Source organism: Bombina bombina, chromosome 4 (genome assembly GCF_027579735.1).
Source record: "Bombina bombina isolate aBomBom1 chromosome 4, aBomBom1.pri, whole genome shotgun sequence".
In the NCBI taxonomy this organism is placed as follows: Eukaryota; Metazoa; Chordata; class Amphibia; order Anura; family Bombinatoridae; genus Bombina; species Bombina bombina.
Window position 1 is genome coordinate 164,953,568 of NC_069502.1, and position 21,979 is coordinate 164,975,546.

The window sequence follows — 21,979 nt, forward strand, 5'->3', positions numbered from 1 at the left end:
ACTTTACAATTATGAAAAGCATAAGTATATATCTTCAGCAGCAGCAATGCACTACTGGTAGCTAGCTGGGGATTGAGACTAAACATTTGCCTCGTTATTGGCTCATCAGATGTGTTTTGCTTAGTCCCAATAGTGTATTGCTGCTCTGGGGGGGTTAAACACATAATTATATGGAAGCAATAATAAATGCTATAATATAGCATTTTGATTTTGCACTTTTATATCCCTGATTTGTAATTGCCTTTAAAAAATAAAAAAATAAAATAAAGTTTTAAGCAGTTAAGTATGCTGTATAAAGTGTAGAGATCCTAAATATTAAAGGGACACAACTCAAAATAAATTTTTATGACTCAGATGGAGCATGCAGGTTTAAGACACTTTCTAATTTACTTCCGCTATCATATTTTGCACAGTCTTTTTATATTTACACTTTCTGGGGAACAAGGTTTTACTGAGCATGTGCACAAGCTCACAGGGTATACATATGCAAGTCTGTGCTTAGCTGATCTCTGTCACATGGTACAAGGGCCGGATAATGGGAGAGAAAATACATTTGTCAGAAAAAAAAAAAATAGACTGCTTTTTTGAAATTCAGAGTAGGTGTTAAATCATTGTCTTTTTATTATGGACTTGTTAATTATGCAATTCTACTGCACTGGGTGGTCCTTTAAATGCAATGTTGATTACTAGGCGAGTTCATAAATGTGCTGTTTTACTATATACACCCAGTTACTGGGTTATTACCAAGATTATGCACAATATGTCTGAACACCTACAGAATTGTATTGGCTTGTTATAGTTAATACAAAATCATTTGGAAATTGTGTTGTTTCATGTATGTTCTGGTGCTACATTTTTGATAGTTTTATTTTAATCTGTTTTTAGACCTCTAATCTCTGTATGTTTTTTAGACTTATTACTCATTATTGGGTTGTCCTTTAGCATCCTGTTAAATATACCATATTTTTTCATATAAGATTATCTGCACAAAAAACACTCACATTTTAATGCATAAATTAAAGGGATACTAAACCCAATTTCCATCTAAAGGGGAGGAGAGTCCATGGCTTCATTCATTACTATTGGGAATTAAGAACCTGGCCACCAGGAGACGACAAAGACACCCCAGCCAAAGGCTTAAATACCTCCCCCACTTCCCTCATCCCCCAGTCATTCTTTGCCTTTTGTCACAGGAGGATGGCAGAGGAGTGCCAGAGTTTTGGAGTAGTCTCTTATGGAGGGTAGTACGCTTCGCATTGGGACTGGAGTTTTAAGTAGTCCTGTCAGCCTCTCAGTGAGAGCCTGGGCGAAAGTTAGAGTCCGGAGATGCAGGCAGAGTCTTTCTGCGAAACCATCCCGACTCATATTAACAGCTCCATAAGCAATCAGCGTTGACGAGTTTCGCTGCCTGCTTTCTACACTCAAGTCCATGTCAGGAGCAAGGCTACTAACCTGTCACACTTGAAGGGCCGTGTTCCTGTTCCACGGAGTAGATTCTGGTAAGATCGTTTCATTTTTTTTTATTAATAATGATAACACAGAAGACAGGGTCACAGTGTGGCGCCTTTTTATCTTTACAGAATCAAGAGTTAATATTCCTGGAAGGGGGATTATTGAACAGGGGGGTTTATACATGATATTGCTTATTGTGTCATTGCTGCGTTATGTGCGAGATGAGGCTCTGGCAATGTGTGGAGCTTTCACGTTATTTGCGGGAATCTTGCGCGGCCATTTTTGGCGCGTTATTCCCTAGTGCAGGGGCGGTCCTGCCAGGCATTCCACATGACTGGATGTGTCTATCCTTCTCTGTTGATCTATGGCGCAGGAAACGTAGTGGTTTCTGTAGTCCAGGTCCTAGGAGGTGGTGAGTGCCCCGGCAATTGGCGGTATAAAGGTGCCTTTCTTTCATGTAATTAACAAGAGTCCATGAGCTAGTGACGTATGGGATATACATTCCTACCAGGAGGGGCAAAGTTTCCCAAACCTTAAAATGCCTATAAATACACCCCTCACCACACCCACAAATCAGTTTTACAAACTTTGCCTCCAAGGGAGGTGGTGAAGTAAGTTTGTGCTAGATTCTACGTTGATATGCGCTCCGCAGCAAGTTGGAGCCCGGTTTTCCTCTCAGCGTGCAGTGAATGTCAGAGGGATGTGAGGAGAGTATTGCCTATTGAATGCAGTGATCTCCTTCTACGGGGTCTATTTCATAAGGTTCTCTGTTATCGGTCGTAGAGATTCATCTCTTACCTCCCTTTTCAGATCGACGATATACTCTTATATTTACCATTTCCTCTACTGATTCTCGTTTCAGTACTGGTTTGGCTTTCTACAAACATGTAGATGAGTGTCCTGGGGTAAGTAAGTCTTATTTTCTGTGACACTCTAAGCTATGGTTGGGCACTTTATTTATAAAGTTCTAAATATATGTATTCAAACATTTATTTGCCTTGACTCAGAATGTTCAACTTTCCTTATTTCCAGACAGTCAGTTTCATATTTGGGATTATGCTTTAATTATCATATTTTTTCTTACCTCAAAAATTTGACTTTTTCCCTGTGGGCTGTTAGGCTCGCGGGGGCTGAAAATGCTTCATTTTATTGCGTCATTTTTGGCGCGGACTTTTTTGGCGCAAAAATTCATTTCCGTTTCCGGCGTCATACGTGTCGCCGGAAGTTGCGTCATTTTTTTGACGTTATTTTGCGCCAAAAATGTCGGCGTTCCGGATGTTGCGTCATTTTTGGCGCAAAAAGCATTTAGGCGCCAAATAATGTGGGCGTCTTTTTTGGCGCCAAAAAATATGGGCGTCGCTTTTGTCTCCACATTATTTCAGTCTCATTTTTCATTTGCTTCTGGTTGCTAGAAGCTTGATGTTTGGCATTTTTTTCCCATTCCTGAAACTGTCTTATAAGGAATTTGATCTATTTTGCTTTATATGTTGTTTTTTCTCTTACATATTGCAAGATGTCTCACGTTGCATCTGAGCCAGAAGATACTACAGGAAAACCTCTGCCTGCTGGATCTACCAAAGCTAAGTGTATCTGCTGTAAACTTTTGGTAGCTATTCCTCCAGCTGTTGTTTGTATTAAATGTCATGACAAACTTGTTAATGCAGATAATATTTCCTTTAGTGATGTACCATTGCCTGTTGCAGTTCCCTCAACATCTAAGGTGCAGAATGTTCCTGATAACATAAGAGATTTTGTTTCTGAATCCATAAAGAAGGCTTTGTCTGTTATTTCTCCTTCTAGTAAACGTAAAAAGTCTTTTAAATCTTCTCTTTCTACAGATGAATTTTTAAATGAACACCATCATTCTGATTCTTTGGACTCTTCTGGTTCAGAGGATTCTGTCTCAGAGATTGATGCTGATAAATCTTCATATTTATTTAAGATGGAATTTATTCGCTCTTTACTTAAAGAAGTACTAATTGCTTTAGAAATAGAGGATTCTAGTCCTCTTGATACTAATTCTATACGTTTAGATAAGGTTTTTAAAGCTCCTGCGGTTATTCCAGAAGTCTTTCCTGTTCCTAATGCTATTTCTGCAGTAATTGCTAAGGAATGGGATAGATTGGGTAATTCATTTACTCCTTCTAAACGTTTTAAGCAATTATATCCTGTTCCGCCTGACAGGTTAGAATTTTGGGACAAAATCCCTAAAGTTGATGGGGCTATTTCTACCCTTGCTAAACGTACTACCATTCCTACATCAGATGGTACCTCGTTTAAGGATCCTTTAGATAGAAAAATTGAATCTTTTCTAAGAAAAGCTTATCTATGTTCAGGTAATCTTCTTAGACCTGCTATATCATTGGCTGATGTTGCTGCAGCTTCAACTTTTTGGTTGGAAACTCTAGCGCAACAAGTAACAAATCGTGATTCTCATGATATTATTATTCTTCTCCAGCATGCTAATAATTTCATCTGTGATGCCATTTTTGATATTATTAGAGTTGATGTTAGATTTATGTCTCTGGCTATCTTAGCCAGAAGAGCTTTATGGCTTAAGACTTGGAATGCTGATATGGCTTCTAAATCAACTCTACTTTCCATTTCTTTCCAGGGAAACAAATTATTTGGTTCTCAGTTGGATTCTATTATTTCAACTGTTACTGGTGGGAAAGGAACTTTTTTACCACAGGATAAAAAGTCTAAAGGTAAAAACAGGGCTAACAATCGTTTTCGATCCTTTCGTTTCAACAAAGAACAAAAGCCTGATCCTTCGTCCTCAGGAGCAGTTTCAGTTTGGAAACCATCTCCAGTCTGGAATAAATCCAAGCCTGCTAGAAAGGCAAAGCCTGCTTCTAAGTTCACATGAAGGTACGGCCCTCATTCCAGTTCCGCTGGTAGGGGGCAGGTTACGTTTTTTCAAAGAAATTTGGATCAATTCTGTTCACAATCTTTGGATTCAGAACATTGTTTCAGAAGGGTACAGAATTGGTTTCAAGATGAGACCTCCTGCAAAGAGATTTTTTCTTTCCCATGTCCCAGTAAATCCAGTGAAAGCTCAAGCATTTCTGAATTGTGTTTCAGATCTAGAGTTGGCTGGAGTAATTATGCCAGTTCCAGTTCCGGAACAGGGGATGGGGTTTTATTCAAATCTCTTCATTGTACCAAAGAAGGAGAATTCCTTCAGACCAGTTCTGGATCTAAAATTATTGAATCGCTATGTAAGGATACCAACGTTCAAGATGGTAACTGTAAGGACTATATTGCCTTTTGTTCAGCAAGGGAATTATATGTCCACAATAGATTTACAGGATGCATATCTGCATATTCCGATTCATCCAGATCATTATCAGTTCCTGAGATTCTCTTTTCTAGACAAGCATTACCAATTTGTGGCTCTACCGTTTGGCCTTGCTACAGCTCCAAGAATTTTCACAAAGATTCTCGGTGCCCTTCTGTCTGTAATCAGAGAACAGGGTATTGTGGTATTTCCTTATTTGGACGATATCTTGGTACTTGCTCCGTCTTTACATTTAGCAGAGTCTCATACGAATCGACTTGTGTTGTTTCTTCAAGATCATGGTTGGAGGATCAATTTACTAAAAAGTTCTTTGATTCCTCAAACAAGGGTAACCTTTCTGGGTTTCCAGATAGATTCAGTGTCCATGACTCTGTCTTTAACAGACAAGAGACGTCTAAAATTGATTACAGCTTGTCGAAACCTTCAGTCACAATCATTCCCTTCGGTAGCCTTATGCATGGAAATTCTAGGTCTTATGACTGCTGCATCGGACGCGATCCCCTTTGCTCGTTTTCACATGCGACCTCTTCAGCTCTGTATGCTGATCCAATGGTGCAGGGATTACACGAAGATATCTCAATTAATATCTTTAAAACCGATTGTTCGACACTCTCTAACGTGGTGGACAGATCACCATCGTTTAATTCAGGGGGCTTCTTTTGTTCTTCCGACCTGGACTGTAATTTCAACAGATGCAAGTCTCACAGGTTGGGGAGCTGTGTGGGGATCTCTGACGGCACAAGGAGTTTGGGAATCTCAGGAGGTGAGATTACCGATCAATATTTTGGAACTCCGTGCAATTTTCAGAGCTCTTCAGTTTTGGCCTCTTCTGAAGAGAGAATCGTTCATTTGTTTTCAGACAGACAATGTCACATCTGTGGCATACATCAATCATCAAGGAGGGACTCACAGTCCTCTGGCTATGAAAGAAGTATCTCGAATTTTGGTTTGGGCGGAATCCAGCTCCTGTCTAATCTCTGCGGTTCATATCCCAGGTGTAGACAATTGGGAAGCGGATTATCTCAGTCGCCAAACGTTGCATCCGGGCGAATGGTCTCTTCACCCAGAGGTATTTCTTCAGATTGTTCAATTGTGGGGGCTCCCAGAGATAGATCTGATGGCCTCTCATCTAAACAAGAAACTTCCCAGGTATCTGTCCAGATCCCGGGATCCTCAGGCGGAGGCAGTGGATGCATTATCACTTCCTTGGAAGTATCATCCTGCCTATATCTTTCCGCCTCTAGTTCTTCTTCCAAGAGTAATCTCCAAGATTCTGAGGGAATGCTCGTTTGTTCTGCTAATAGCTCCGGCATGGCCTCACAGGTTTTGGTATGCGGATCTTGTCCGGATGGCATCTTGCCAGCCATGGACTCTTCCGTTAAGACCAGACCTTCTGTCACAAGGTCCTTTTTTCCATCCGGATCTGAAATCCTTGAATTTAAAGGTATGGAGATTGAACGCTTGATTCTTGGTCATAGAGGTTTCTCTGACTCCGTGATTAATACTATGTTACAGGCTCGTAAATCTGTATCTCGAGAGATATATTATAGAGTCTGGAAGACTTATATTTCTTGGTGTCTTTCTCATCATTTTTCTTGGCATTCTTTTAGAATACCGAGAATTTTACAATTTCTTCAGGATGGTTTGGATAAGGGTTTGTCCGCAAGTTCTTTGAAAGGACAAATCTCTGCTCTTTCTGTTCTTTTTCACAGAAAGATTGCTATTCTTCCTGATATTCATTGTTTTGTACAAGCTTTGGTTCGTATAAAACCTGTCATTAAGTCAATTTCTCCTCCTTGGAGTTTGAATTTGGTTCTGGGAGCTCTTCAAGCTCCTCCGTTTGAACCTATGCATTCATTGGACATTAAATTACTTTCTTGGAAAGTTTTGTTCCTTTTGGCTATCTCTTCTGCTAGAAGAGTTTCTGAATTATCTGCTCTTTCATGTGAGTCTCCTTTTCTGATTTTTCATCAGGATAAGGCGGTGTTGCGAACTTCTTTTGAATTTTTACCTAAAGTTGTGAATTCCAACAACATTAGTAGAGAAATTGTGGTTCCTTCATTATGTCCTAATCCTAAGAATTCTAAGGAGAAATCATTGCATTCTTTGGATGTTGTTAGAGCTTTGAAATATTATGTTGAAGCTACGAAATCTTTCCGTAAGACTTCTAGTCTATTTGTTATCTTTTCCGGTTCTAGGAAAGGCCAGAAAGCTTCTGCCATTTCTTTGGCATCTTGGTTGAAATCTTTAATTCATCTTGCCTATGTTGAGTCGGGTAAAACTCCGCCTCAAAGAATTACAGCTCATTCTACTAGGTCAGTATCTACTTCCTGGGCGTTTAGGAATGAAGCTTCGGTTGACCAGATCTGCAAAGCAGCAACTTGGTCTTCTTTGCATACTTTTACTAAATTCTACCATTTTGATGTATTTTCTTCTTCTGAAGCAGTTTTTGGTAGAAAAGTTCTTCAGGCAGCGGTTTCAGTTTGAATCTTCTGCTTATGTTTTTTGTTAAACTTTATTTTGGGTGTGGATTATTTTCAGCAGGAATTGGCTGTCTTTATTTTATCCCTCCCTCTCTAGTGACTCTTGTGTGGAAAGATCCACATCTTGGGTAGTCATTATCCCATACGTCACTAGCTCATGGACTCTTGTTAATTACATGAAAGAAAACATAATTTATGTAAGAACTTACCTGATAAATTCATTTCTTTCATATTAACAAGAGTCCATGAGGCCCACCCTTTTTTGTGGTGGTTATGATTTTTTTGTATAAAGCACAATTATTCCAATTCCTTATTTTATATGCTTCGCACTTTTTCTTATCACCCCACTTCTTGGCTATTCGTTAAACTGATTTGTGGGTGTGGTGAGGGGTGTATTTATAGGCATTTTAAGGTTTGGGAAACTTTGCCCCTCCTGGTAGGAATGTATATCCCATACGTCACTAGCTCATGGACTCTTGTTAATATGAAAGAAATGAATTTATCAGGTAAGTTCTTACATAAATTATGTTTTTTGTATATTAAATTAGTCTTCCCATAAGCGCAAGCGATGGAGGACTCTGGCGCGTTAGAGGGTTCTCCCTCCTTAATAAAGTCTCATTCCTGTGTTTATTGTGAGAAGGTTCTGGTAGATCAGCCTGCTCAACTATGTTCCACATGCCTCAATAAAGTTACAACAGCTAAATGTAAACGGATGTCTAGTACTACTGAGCCATCCACCTCTGAGGGTTCTTCGTCCCGGGAGGTGCGGTCCCTGCATTCATCTCCCATTGCGCATGCTGCGCCCGGGGTCCAACCATTACTCCAGGAGAGATTCGTTGGCCGTCAGACTTTGCGGACCAACTGGAAAGTGATCCATGCCTTATCACGTTCTGCTAAGCACAAGCATAGGGTTTATCATATCGGCCCGTCCCAGGGTTTGTCCTCGCTAATGGACGTTCCAGAAGCTCTATAAGATGACGAGGCCCACTCCGACTCTTAGGAGGAGACCCCTTCTGGGTCGGAGTCCGTGTCATTTAAACCTCCAGCGGCGGAGGAGCCTGGTTATAGGTTTAGGATGGAGAATTTGCGCTTTCTGCTATGGCAGGTGCTTGCTACTCTAAAGGTTCTGGAACCTAAGATACCGGAGGAACTTGCGATTCCTAAGCTTGACAAGGTATATGAGGACAGGGTAGTACATCAGTCTTTCCCAGTTCCTGTTAATATGGCTAATATTATTAAGAACGAATGGGAGTGATTAGGTTCTTCCTTTAAGAAACTGTTTCCCATTCTGGAGCTGTGGGGGACCATCCGTAAGGTGGATGGGGCTATCTCTATGCTCGCAAAGCAGAAGACTATTCCCCTCGAGGATAGTTTGTCATTTAAAGAGCCCATGGATAAAAAAGCTGGAAAACATGTTGAGAAAGATGTTTCAGCACACAGGGTTTGTTTTTCAGCCAGCGGTGATCCATTGATGAGATACAGGAGAAGATTAAGGCGCTGAAGGTCGCCAATTCATTCATCTGTGATGCCAATATGCAAATTATTTTCCTGAATGCTAAGGTGTCGGATTTTTTCTGTTTTAGTGTGCAGGGCTCTGTGGCTAAAATCGTGGTCTACGGACATGACCTCTAAATCAAGGCTGTTGTCCCTACCTTTTCAAGGAAAGATCCTGTTCGGTCCAGGATTGGATTCGATCATATCCACGGTTACGGGAGGCAAGGGAGCTTTCCTACCGCAGGATAAGAAGGCTAAGCCTAAGGGATCTACTTTTCTCCCCTTTCGTGCGGACAAGGCCCAGCGCCAGCAACCCTTTGTGAAAGCGGACCAGTCCAAGGGATCTTGGAAGCCGGCTCAATCTTGGAACAAGTCTAAGCAGAGCAAGAAGCCCGCCGAGACCAAATCGGCATGATGGGGCGGCCCCCCGACTGGTCTCCGGATCACGTAGGGGGCAGATTATCTCAATTCTCAGGCACATGGTTGCAGGATGTTCAGGACCCCTTGGTTCTAGAAGTTGTCTCCCAGGGTTACAGGATAGGGTTCAGATCCCATCCATCTGAGGGCAGATTTCTCCTGTCAAACCTGTCTTCAAGACCAGAGAAGAGAGTGGCTTTTCTAGAGTGTGTGAGAGATCTCACCTCTCTCCGGGCTATCGAGGACCTAAAGTGTTTAAATAGGTTTCTGAATGTTCCATCGTTCAAAATGGAAACGATCAGATCTATTCTGCCCTAGTTCAAGAAGGACAGTTCATGACAACTGTAGACTTGAAGGACGCTTGCCTTCATGTGACAATTCACAGGGACCACTTCAGGTTCCTAAGATTTTCTGGACCAACACTTCCAGTTTGTGGCCCTTCCTTTTGGTCTGGCGACAGCCCCGAGGGTCTTCACAAAGGTTCTGGGGGCGCTGCTTGGAGTGGCCAGATCCAGGGGCATTGCGGTGGCGCCTTACCTGGACTACATCCTTGTTCAGGCGCCGTCGCTCAGCCTCGCAGAGGATCATTCGAGGGCTCTTCTTCTGCTCCAATCTCAAGGTTGGAAGATCAACTCAGGAAAGAGTTCCCTGGTGTCCAGCAATAGGGTGGAGTTCCTTGGCACGATAATAGACTCTATGTCCATGAAGATATTTCTCACAGTCCACCTGTCTTGCCCTTCAGTCTTCCACAAGCCTGTCGGTTGCTCAATGTATGGAGGTGATAGGTCTCATGGTGTCAAGCATAGATGTCATCCCATTTTCCAGGTTCCATCTCAGACCTCTTCAATTGTTCATGTTGAGACAGTGGAACGGCGATCATTCAGATCTATCACAGCTGATATCCATGGATGCTCAGACTTGGAGCTCCCTCTCTTGGTGGATCCGTCCGGAGCAACTGTCCATGGGGACATCCTTCTTGAGACCGTCCTGGGAGATTGTGACCATGGACGCCAGTCTGACAGGATGGGGAGCTGTTTGGGGTGCCAGGATGGCACAAGGAAAGTGGTCCAGGAAGGAGTCTCTTCTTCCGATCAACATCCTCGAACTACGAGCAATTTACAATGCTATGAAGGCATGGCCTTCTCTGGAGTCGGTCAGTTTCATCAGATTCCAGACCGACAACATTACCTCAGTAGCTTACATCAACCATCAGGGGGGTACGAGGAGCTCCCTTGCGATGAGGGAAGTGTCTCGGATTCTGGAGTGGGCAGAGTCCCACGACTGCTCCCTTTCAGCGATTCACATTCCAGGTGTGGACAACTGGGAAGCGGACTTTCTCGGCAGACAATCCTTCCCTCCGGGTTAATGGTCTCTCACCCCGAGGTGTTTGTGGAGATTTGTCACAGTTGGAGAATGCCGGAGATAGATCTCATGGCGTCCAGACTCAATTGCATGCTACCTTGTTACTGGTCGAGGTCCAGGAATCCCCAGACAGAGCTGATAGATGCCTTAGTAGTACCTTGGAGATTCAGCCTAGCTTATATTTTTCCACCGTTACCACTTCTACCTTGCGTAGTGGCACGCATCAAATAGGAGCGGGCCTCGGCCATTCTGATTGCTCCTTTGTGGCCGCAGAGGACGTGGTTTGCGGATCTGGTGGGGATGTCATCCTCTCCGCAGTGGAGGTTACCCTGTCACAGGGATCTACTGTCACAGGGCCCCTTTCAACAACGAAATCTAGATTCTCTGAGGCTGGCTGCGTGGAGATTGAATGCCTGGTCTTAGCCAAGAGAGGCTTTTCTTACAGTGTGATTGATACTCTAATTCAGGCAAGGAAGCCAGTCACTCGTCACATCTACCATAAGGTGTGGAGGACTTACTTGTCCTGGTATGAGAAGCATGGATATCCTTGGCATAAGGTGAAGGTATCCAGGATTTTGTCCTTTCTCCAAGATGGTTTGGAGAATGGCCTTGCCGATAGTTCTTTAAAGGGACAGATTTCGGCATTATCAGTTTTGTTGCATAGGAGAATTGTTGAGCGCCCTGGCATCCAATCTTTTGATCAGGCTCTGTCTAGAATCAGGCCTGTCTTTAGACAGTCGGCTCCTCCTTGGAGCTTAAATTTAGTCCTTAAGTTTTACAGAGTGTTCCATTTAAACCTATGCATTCCATTGACATTAAGATTCTGTCCTGGAAGGTTCTCTTCCTGTTGGCTGTACGTCGCACTGGGTTGGGGTTTCGCCCCAAGGTGGTGTCTAACTGTAACATCAATCAGGAAATAGTTGTTCCTTCTTTGTGTCCTGACCCTTCTTCTTCAAAGGAGAGGTTACTTCATAACATGGATGCGGTTCGTGCGTTGAAGTTTCATCTTCAGGCTACAAAGGTTTTTAGACAGTCTACATCTTTTTGTGGTGTATTCTGGGAAGCGCAAGGGGCAAAGGGCCTCTGCTACTTCTTTGTCTTTTTGGTTAAGGAGTATGATTCACTTGGCTTATGAGACAGTGGGATATAAGCCTCCTCAGTTCTCATTCAACTAGAGCTGTGGCTTCATCTTGGGCCTTCAAGAATGAGGCCTCTATGGAGCAAATTTGTAAGGCGGCTACCTGGTCCTCCTTATCCACTTTTACAAAGTTTTACAAATTTGATGTCTTTGCTTCTGCGGAAGCTGTTTTTGGGAGAGAGGTTTTGCAGGCTGTGGAGACCTCAGATTAGGGTCCGCCTTTTTACCTTCCCGGTTTCATTCAGTGTCTTCTAGAGCTTGTCTATATGTTCCCAATAGTAATGAATGAAGCCGTGGACTCTCCTCTCCTTTAGATGGAAAACATAAATTATGCTTACCTGATAATTTCATTTCCATTGAGGGGCGGAGAGTCCACGGCTCCCGTCCGTATCTCCATAGGGTGGACCTAAATGTAATCATCTTCTGGCACCTTTTTATACCCTGATATTTCTCCTACGGTTCCTGGTTCCCTCGGCTTAATGACTGGGGGATGAGGGAAGTGGGGGGGAGGTATTTAAGCCTTTGGCTGGGGTGTCTTTGCCTCCTCCTGGTGGCCAGGTTCTTAATTCCCAATAGTAATGAATGAAGCTGTGGCCTCCTCCTGGTGGCCAGGTTCTTAATTCCCAATAGTAATGAATGAAGCCGTGGACTCTCCTCACCTCGATGGAAATGAGTTAAGCATAATTTATTTTTTTTCTTTCATGATTCAGATAGAGCATATAATGTTAAGCAACTTTCTGATTTACTCCTACTATCAAATTTTCTTCGTTCTCTTGCTATATTTATTTAAAAAGTAGGAATTTAAAGCTTAGGAGCCAGCCCATTTTAGGTTCAACACCCTGGATAGCAATTGGTGGCTACATTTAGCAAATCAATAAGCAAGTATAACCCATGTTATAAACCAAAAATGGTCTGGCTCCTAAGCTTTACATTCCTGCTTTTTAAATAAAGATAGCAAGAGAACGAAGAAAAATTGTTAACAGGTGTAAATTAGAAAGTTAAAATTGCCTGCTCTATCTGAATCGTGAAAGAAAAAAATTTGGGTTTAGTGTCCCTTTAACCCCTTAATGACCGAGGACGTACGCCATACGTCCTCAGAAAAAAGGCAGTTAACGCCTGAGGACGTATGGCGTACGTCCTCGGTTTGGAAAGCAGCTGGAAGCGATCCTCATCGCTTCCAGCTGCTTTCCGGTTATTGCAGGATGCCTCAATATCGAGGCATCCTGCAATAACAATTTTTACCCCTCCGGTGCAGAGAGAGCCACTCTGTGGCCCTCTTTACACCGGACATCGATGGCCGCAATTGTTGGTGGGTGGGAGCTGCAGTGGGAGGCGGGTGGGCGGCCATCGATGGTTGCTGACACACAGAGGGGGGCGGGATCGGGGGCGGCAAAGTCAGGGGCGCGCACAGACACGCGCACGGGGGGCGGCGGGCGGGCGCGTGCACGGGGAGGGAGCGGGTGGGAACCACTTACACTACACTATGTAAGTGGGAGGAAGAGGGGGAATACATGCCCCAAAAAAAGTAATCTAAGGGATCTGGGAGGGGGTGGGGGTAGGGGTTGGTCGTGGGGAAGCTACACTACAGAAAACCATAGAAAAATAAAATAAAAAACAGAAAATATATTGTTAACTGGGTACTGGCAGACAGCTGCCAGTACCCAAGATGGCCCCCAATAATGCAGAGGGGGGGTTAGAGAGCTGTTTTGGGGGGGATCAGGGAGGTTGGGGGCTAAGGGGGGATCCTACAAAGCATATGTAAATATGCTAAAGATTTTTTTTATTTTTTTTTAAAAAAAAAAACACGTTTATTTTAGTACTGGCAGACTTTCTGCCAGTACTTAAGATGGCGGGGACAATTGTGGGGTGGGGGAGGGAAGGGAGCTGTTTGGGAGGGATCAGGGGGTCTGATGTGTCAGGTGGGAGGCTGATCTCTACACTAAAGCTAAAATTAACCCTGCAAGCTCCCTACAAACTACCTAATTAACCCCTTCACTGCTAGCCATAATACACGTGTGATGCGCAGCAGCACTTAGCGGCCTTCTAATTACCAAAAAGCAACGCCAAAGTCATATATGTCTGCTATTTCTGAACAAAGGGGATCCCAGAGAAGCATTTACAATTATTTGTGCCATAATTGCACATGCTGTTTGTAAATAATTTCAGTGAGAAACCTAAAATTGTGAAAAATTTAGCGTTTTTTTTTAATTTGATCGCATTTGGCGGTGAAATGGTGGCATGAAATATACCAAAATGGGCCTAGATCAATACTTGGGGTTGTCTACTACACTACACTGAAGCTAAAATTAACCCTAGAAGCTCCCTACATGCTCCCTAATTAACCCCTTCACTGCTGGGCATAATACACGTGTGGTGCGCAGTCGCATTTAGCAGCCTTCTAATTAGTAAAAAGCAAAACCAAAGCCATATATGTCTGCTATTTATGAACAAAGGGGATCCCAGAGAAGCATTTACAACCATGTATGCTATAATTGCATAAGTTTTTTGTAAATAATTTCAGTGAGAAACCTAAAGTTTGTGAAAAAGTTAACAATTTTTTTTATTTGATCGCATTTGGCGGTGAAACGGTGGCATGAAATATACCAAAATGGGCCTAGATCAATACTTTGGGATGTCTTCTAAAAAAAAATATATACATGTCAATGGATATTCAGGGATTCCTGAAAGATATCAGTGTTCTAATGTAACTAGCGCTAATTTTGAAAAAAAGTGGTTTGGAAATAGCAAAGTGCTACTTGTATTTATGGCCCTATAACTTGCAAAAAAAGCAAAGAACATGTAAACATTGGGTATTTCTAAACTCAGGACAAAATTTAGAAACTATTTAGCATGGTTTTTTTTTGGTGGTTGTAGATGTATAAAAGATTTTGGGGGTCAAAGTTAGAAAAAGTGTGTTTTTTTCCATTTTTTCCTCATATTTTATAAATTTTTTTATAGTAAATTATAAGATATGATGAAAATAATGGTATATTTTGAAAGTCTATTTAATGGCGAGAAAAACGGTATATAATATGTGTGGGTACATTAAATGAGTAAGGGGAAAATTACAGCTAAACACAAACACCGTAGAAATGTAAAAATAGCCTTGGTCCCAAACGGACAGAAAATGGAAAAGTGCTGTGGTCATTAAGGGGTTAAGCATGTTTTTAATTAAACATTTCTAGAATTTGTTCCATCCTTACTCAAAAAACTGCAAAAATACTAATTCACTTATTTTGTCATGGATTGACTATTGCAATAGCCTTCTAAAACACCGCCTCTCCTCCCTCCAATCTATTATGAATTCTTCAGCTAGATTCATCCACCTAAGTCGCTGATCTACATCAGCTGCTCTGCTCTTCCAGTCTCTACACTGGCTCCCCATACACTCTAGAATACAATTTAAAGTGTTAACCCTAACATACAAAACACTCAACATCCTCACTCCCAACTATATTTACTCTCTCATCTCAAAATATTCTCCGACCCATGTTTTCGATCAACCTCTGACCTACATCTCTTCTTTTATCTCTATGTCCATCTCCTGTCTCTATGACCTCTCACACACTGCTCCTGTCCTTTGGAACTCTCTACCCCGCTCCATAAGACTGTCTCTAACCTTGTATAGTTTCAGGCGCTCCTTGAAAACCCACCTATTCATAGGCTTACCATCTCTCCTCTGTTTTTCATTCAAACCAAAATAAACCTTGAATTGCCTGACTCACTGCTGCAACTACAATCCATGTGACAAGCTACCCCAAACCTTATGTCTCTGTTCAACCTGTAGACTCTCCGGAGCAGGGCCCCATTCCTCCTGTACTAGATTTGTTTAGACTATTATGTTTTACATTTTATCACTCCTTGTCATTGTATACCCCTATCTTGTACCCAGCGCTACAGAATTGTGCAGCGCTATACAAATAAATAATAATAATAGTTTTTGTATATGAAGAACATATTTTAGGTTTGTTCTCTGCCTAGTCCCTTGTTAGTATTTGTTAAAGCATGGCAGGTGCAAGAAATGACTTCTAATCCGTCACGTACACACTGCAATCACGATTACCCACTTACTTGCTCATGTACCTATTCTTTTGTTAGTGCAGGCGAGTGGCACACACTATCCAGGCTGTCACTTTCTGGGTAGAACCCAGCATAGAGGTGCTTGTTAATACTTGGAAAATGTAGATTGTGTGCTTCTGCATGCCAGAAAGTCAAGAGTTATTATTAGCATTGTTTAGAGGCACAGTGGCTTGGCTATTTAAGGCTTGTTTTTTTCTTGAAGTGCTGTATGGTGAAAAATGCAGTATTTCTCTTAAGTGTATCCAGTCCACGGATCATCCATTACTTGTGGGATATTCTCCTTCCCAACAGGAAGTTGCAAGAGGATCACCCACAGCAGAGCTGCTATATAGCTCCTCCCCTCACTGCCATATCCAGTCATTCTCTTGCAACTCTCAACAAAGATCTTTATTACCATTTTTGCTGCCCATTTAAAGACATTATCCCTAGTTCTCTGGCCCATAATAAGTTTAGTCTTCTTCAGCTAATCAGAATAAACTGAAATGAACGGTTCAGATACAGCTGCATGTCTACGTGCTTGAGTGAGTTTAGTGATATGTCAGTCTATACATGTAATGTTGTATACTAAATATGTATATTCTATCATTTTCATTTTTTTAGCTGTTTTGTGCCTTTCAAGATACAAAATACCTGTACATGGTCATGGAATACATGCCGGGAGGAGACCTTGTAAACCTTATGAGTAATTATGATATGCCAGAGAAGTGGGCAAAATTCTACACGGCTGAGGTTGTCCTTGCACTTGATGCCATTCACTCTATGGGACTGATTCACAGAGATGTGAAACCTGACAATATGCTCCTGGATAAGAACGGGCACCTTAAACTTGCAGACTTCGGCACTTGTATGAAGATGGATGAAGTAAGTACTGGAATAACAGACTCTATTTTATTAGAATGTTATGAGAGAGAGAAAAATAAACCATGTTACTATGGATGCATCCTGCTCTTAGGCATGTGATCACATGATTAGTGATCACATGACCCCACCCCCTTCTCAGTACTGCTGTTTAAAGTTCAATAGACAAGCAAAATTCATTAACATTATAACTTCCATGTGTGGCTAAATTATATACAAGACAAACACTATATAAGTAATTCACACACACACACTATTATATGCATTTACTGAAATCCCCTTTAAAGAGCCATTTATCGATGTCACCATGTTCGGTCAGACTGCTGTAGTTCCTAGTGGTGGTGTTCCCCGCGCACAGCCCCAGAGGCAGAACTTTTTTTCACTTTCTGCGATGAGATTTTTTTAGTGAAAAATTTTCTGCAGGTCATTTTTAAATCGAATTTAATTTTAGGCAGTTACACTACAGCACCAGTTTAATTGCAACATATCAGTTAAATGGAGAATAAAGCAATATTTAAAGTTTTATAATATAGTGCAGTAGTTGAAAATGTCATTGCAAATTAGCTGCAGACATAGTCTAACATAGAAATAGTAATAAAAAGGGTGCATTGCTCATACAAACGTCTTACATTCAGAAAAAAACAGCTTTGCAGACAGTTAAAGGCTAGGGGATGGGTTTGAAACAATCTCTAAGAGCCAGTCAATCAGTGCACTACTCTTTTGCAGCGCTACTGCATATTTCACTGTTCACTTAAAACAACACTTTGCTCTGGATGAACTTTGATCAGGAAAACACAGACAGTGCAGCCAGAGCACAGCTCTGTTTGAAGAGAACAGCCTAATGTGGAGCAGCGCTGAAAAGTTAAAATCGCTAACAGTTTTTGCATGTATCCTGTTCTTTCTGCAGATATGCTGCATTTTCTGCATTTTCTGCAATATAAGACACAAAGTTATGCTTCAGTATTCCTGACAAACAGACTTTAATTAATGTTTCTGACACATCTGCTGGTCACCAGACAAGAAAAAAACATCACTAGGTTCCTCCAACGTTGTATATATTTATAGATACAGTATAAAGGTTAAATTTTTGTCTCATTCTAGTATACTGTATATTTTCCTGCCTTAGATACAGAATCATTTTCTTCCTAATTACATTGCGTTCTTAACAATTAATCTATATCAGCAATAGGGGACTATTCCCGAAGCGTCATTGTTTTTAATCTTTAAATAAAGTGATTATATTAGCACTGCGGAATCTGTTGGAGCAATGCTGATCAGGATAGACACTGGCATGAGAGGTATTCATGTTAACATCCACCAAAAAGCAATGCTTAATGCTAGGCTGCAGCTTCAAAGATAAATCAGATATTATCATAGTTCACTAGGAACATAGCTGCAGAAATAGAAATAATTTTTCTGTCAACATACAAAAACTGGTATGGGCCACTGTTCAAAAAGGATACCTGCAAACTAATAAAGTGCTCAGAAGAAATAATGAAGGAAATAATAGGGGGTATATGACACCCTTAAACAACGACTATACATATTACTGCATATTATTGTATATTGCGATTACAAATGGTAATGTATATAGCACAGCGTTCCGGTATTCCATCAGGTCTGCAGCATCACAGGGTTTCTTGTTCCTTACGGCTACACTTTCCTCAACTTATTTAGTCTGTTACTAAACTGACTTGGTCCTCCATTGGACTAATGGTGTGTAGAGAGATGGGGATTTCTGGAAGTGCATATTGTATAAAGTTGTGGATTACTGTGTGCTAAATAAAACTTTGATTTGAAGGTGTGCTGACACTTTTTTGTTTTGAGTTTGTCACTAAAGCATTTCTTGACAAATTTGTTCAAAATGTAGGAACCAGAAACTTTTGGACACTTGTATAATTGAAAGCTGGATTTGCACCAAGCAGATGGTGGTGATCAGCTAGGGGAAGTAGGGGGGCACCCATGGGTGTCATTGGGGTTTTAAAGCAGGGTGCCAGACAAGTGCCTAGGTGTGTGTTGAGCCCTGCACTAATCAGGAGATGCTGGTTTTTGTGGTTTACAGGGTCATAGACAGACTAGTGGAAAAAAGTGTTACTTCATAGTATTATATTTATATCACATTGGTCAGAATGGGAGATGGACAGCAGTGACCTTATTGGTGCAGCTGTCTTTGAATTAACGTTTGCTCCCTGGGGCAGTGCTGATATATGCAGCACACTCACTGTGTACAGGATGTTCTAGCAATTTATTTTTAAAATAATCCACTCAAATACCTTCATGTACAACATGCCTATAGATGTGCAAAGCTACGGAATAGAAACGTAGCAATGTATTTTTAGGGTTGTGTAGCTTATCTGTCTGTAACTGGTCATATGCATCGCCATCTGGTGGCCTTTTTCAGATTAAATCAATGCATTAACTGTAAACACACAAGCACTTTGCATGTATCAGCGTTTGTTTTTATTATATGCTGTAACTTGATAAATGCTGCTGCTGTTCTGTAGCTATCATAATTAGAATTTTAAGTTTGACACAGTTTGCTTTAATGTACATAATTAAAACTCTTTACCTGTAACTACGTTATAAGCAATGCAATTGTTGTTGTTTAGTTTGGAATTGCTCAAAGAAACAAATCCTAATGTAAAATAGTTTAGTATAGTTGGTTTTAGTACTGCAGGGAACAGAAAATGGAATGTGCACTTATGGCTTCTGGTACCCTCGTTGAATTCCACTAATTTAAGGAAGGATCAGTGTACCTGTGGACAGGATGAGGTTCATAAATACCAAGATATTGAGTTATAGAAGCATATAATGTTTCCGTGTCCTTAAAAGACATCTTACAGATTCTTTTGTCCGTACGAATGACGCACATTCCTTTATACCTGGAAATTTCTAGAATTTCACATTTTAATTGGAATTCCACCTAAATTCACTATTTGAGTTATGCTGCAAATGTATCTTGTTGCTTAGTAAGCTACAAACATTCCCAATTAGTGGACGCCTCAGTCAAAGTTCTAATGCTAAACACATACAAGAAATTAAAGGGACACTAAACTCAATTTTTTTATTTAATGATTCAGATAAAACATGCAATTTTAAGCAACTTTCTAATTTACTCATATTATCAATTTTTCTTTGTTCTCTTGCTATCTTTATTTAAAAAGCAGGAATGTAAAGCTTAAGAGCCGACCCATTTTTGTTTGAGAACCTGGGTTATGCTTGGCTTATTGGTTTGCTAAATGTAGCCACCAATAAGCAAGCACTATCCAGGATACTGAACCTAAAATGGGCTGGCTCCTAAGCTTTAAATTCCTGCTTTTGAAATAAAGATAGAAAGAGAACGAAGAAAAAAATGATAATAGGAGTAAATTAGAAAGTTGCTTAAAATTGCAAGTTCTATCTGAATCATTAAAGAAAAAAATTGGGTTTAGTGTCCCATTAAGCTAAATAGTCTTCCCTATGGGGCAGATCAGTTTCAAGAAATGGATGCCCTATCTAACTTTTTGCAATCTTTATATTCTTGTTGATGATATATAGATATATAGATATATATATATATATATATATATATATATATATATATATATATATATATATATATATATATATATATATATATATATATATATATATATATATATATATATATATAAATATAAAATACATACACACAATGTTTTTATTGCATTTGAGAACTAAAGTAAAATATAAATATGTAATCCTAAATTATTCAAACATCAGACTGCATAAAAGGGATTTTATTTTATGGTAAACAATGTGCAGTCCGTTTTGTATGTTCACATGAAAATGCCACACCCACTGGTAGTTGCTGGTCTGTTTAAGATTAAATACAGGACATTTCTATCTATTGTGCGTAGGCCTAGTGTAATTTTACAGCTTTTTTTACTCTGATTAATGCAAAAGAGTTAGAACTTTACAATTACTATGGTAACTTTGGTATAGATTATTATTATTATCCTTTGTATTTGTATTATTTTTAGTATTATTGTGATTATTATTGGACGTGTATTGCATAACTAAACCTTTTTAAATTAAAATCTCAATGTATTTATTGCCCCATTTAAAGGGACAGTCTAGTCAAAATTAAACTTTCATGATTCAGATAGGGGATGCCATTTTAAACAACTTTCCAATTTACTTTTATCATCAAATTTGATTTATTCTCATGGTATTCTTATTTGAAAGCTAAACCTAGCTAGGCTCAAACTGATTTATAAACCATTGAAAACCGTCTCCAATTTCAGTGGATTTTGACAGTTTTTCACACTTAGACAGTGCTAGTTAATGTGTGTCATATAGATAACACTGTGCTCACTCCCGTGGAGTTATTTAAGAGTCAGCACTGATTGGCTTAAATGCATGTCTGTCAAAAGCACTTATGTAAGGGGGCAGTCTGCAGAGGCTTAGATACATTTTAGAGTGAATCAGGGACGAAACTACAAAGGGTGCAGAGGTCGCAATTGCGACTGGGCCCCCAAGGGTGGGGGCCCAGCTTAAAAATAAATAAATATTTTTTTTACAATAAAAAACGTTGACCTGCCACTGCCTGCACTGATATCATGTGAGTGTGACATGATTCTTCACTAGTTTCTCTGACTACAGGGGTTAGTGTTTCTGTTTTATCCATTGGTGTTTGTGTGTGTGTGTATGTATGTATGTATGTATGTGACTGTGTGTGTATTTATGCATGTATGTGTGTGTGTATGTTTGTGGAACCAGCAAATTACAGACCTTGTTACTACAGCATGGGGGGGCGGGGGGTAAACAGTGTCAGTCTATACAGTACGGGGGGCTAGACCATGTCACAGACTACTGTGGTCACTTTATAAAGTACTGGGGCGGGTAGGGTCAGGCCAGCCATCTCACAGACAGATTACAGACTGTGTCACTGACTCACATACAGTACTGGTGGGTTAAACAGTGTCACTATATACAGTAACAGGGGGTCAGATCATCTCACAGACGTTGGGCACAGGGTACCTCCTTTTGCAGACATGAAATCTGATTCACTTTTTTTCCTGTGTTAAATGTAAAAAAAAAAAGTAAAAAAAAAAGTATCAAATTCACTTTTTTGGGGGGTTGGGGTTGGGGGGGGGGGGCTTAGATTCTTGCACCTGTGCCCTGTGGCTTCTAGTTACGCCTCTGGAGTGAATACTCTAAAATGAGACAAATGGAAAAAACACTCCAAAATATGTAGTTTGCAAGTTATGTGATGCTTCCCCTTGCAAAAGTGAGTGAAGGCAAATGAACAGTAGTAGTACCATAGGAATAAGGAATACGTTGTTGTATTTGCTAATTGAGCATAGGTGCTCCTTTTCCAAACTCTGCTTTGCAAATATCATTTTGTTTTATTCTAATATTAACATAGCTTTC

General features: G+C 40.6%; 1 protein-coding gene across 3 annotated transcripts in view; it reads left to right on the forward strand.

The window, feature by feature from the left end:
* ROCK2 (Rho associated coiled-coil containing protein kinase 2) overlaps positions 1 to 21,979 on the forward strand; it is a 653,542-nt gene that overhangs the window by 197,625 nt on the left and 433,938 nt on the right. For all 3 annotated transcript variants that reach the window (XM_053709676.1, XM_053709677.1, XM_053709678.1), the window contains exon 5: positions 16,328 to 16,588. In XM_053709676.1, the coding sequence (XP_053565651.1) occupies positions 16,328 to 16,588 (261 nt within the window). The remainder of the gene's footprint in view (positions 1 to 16,327; positions 16,589 to 21,979) is intronic.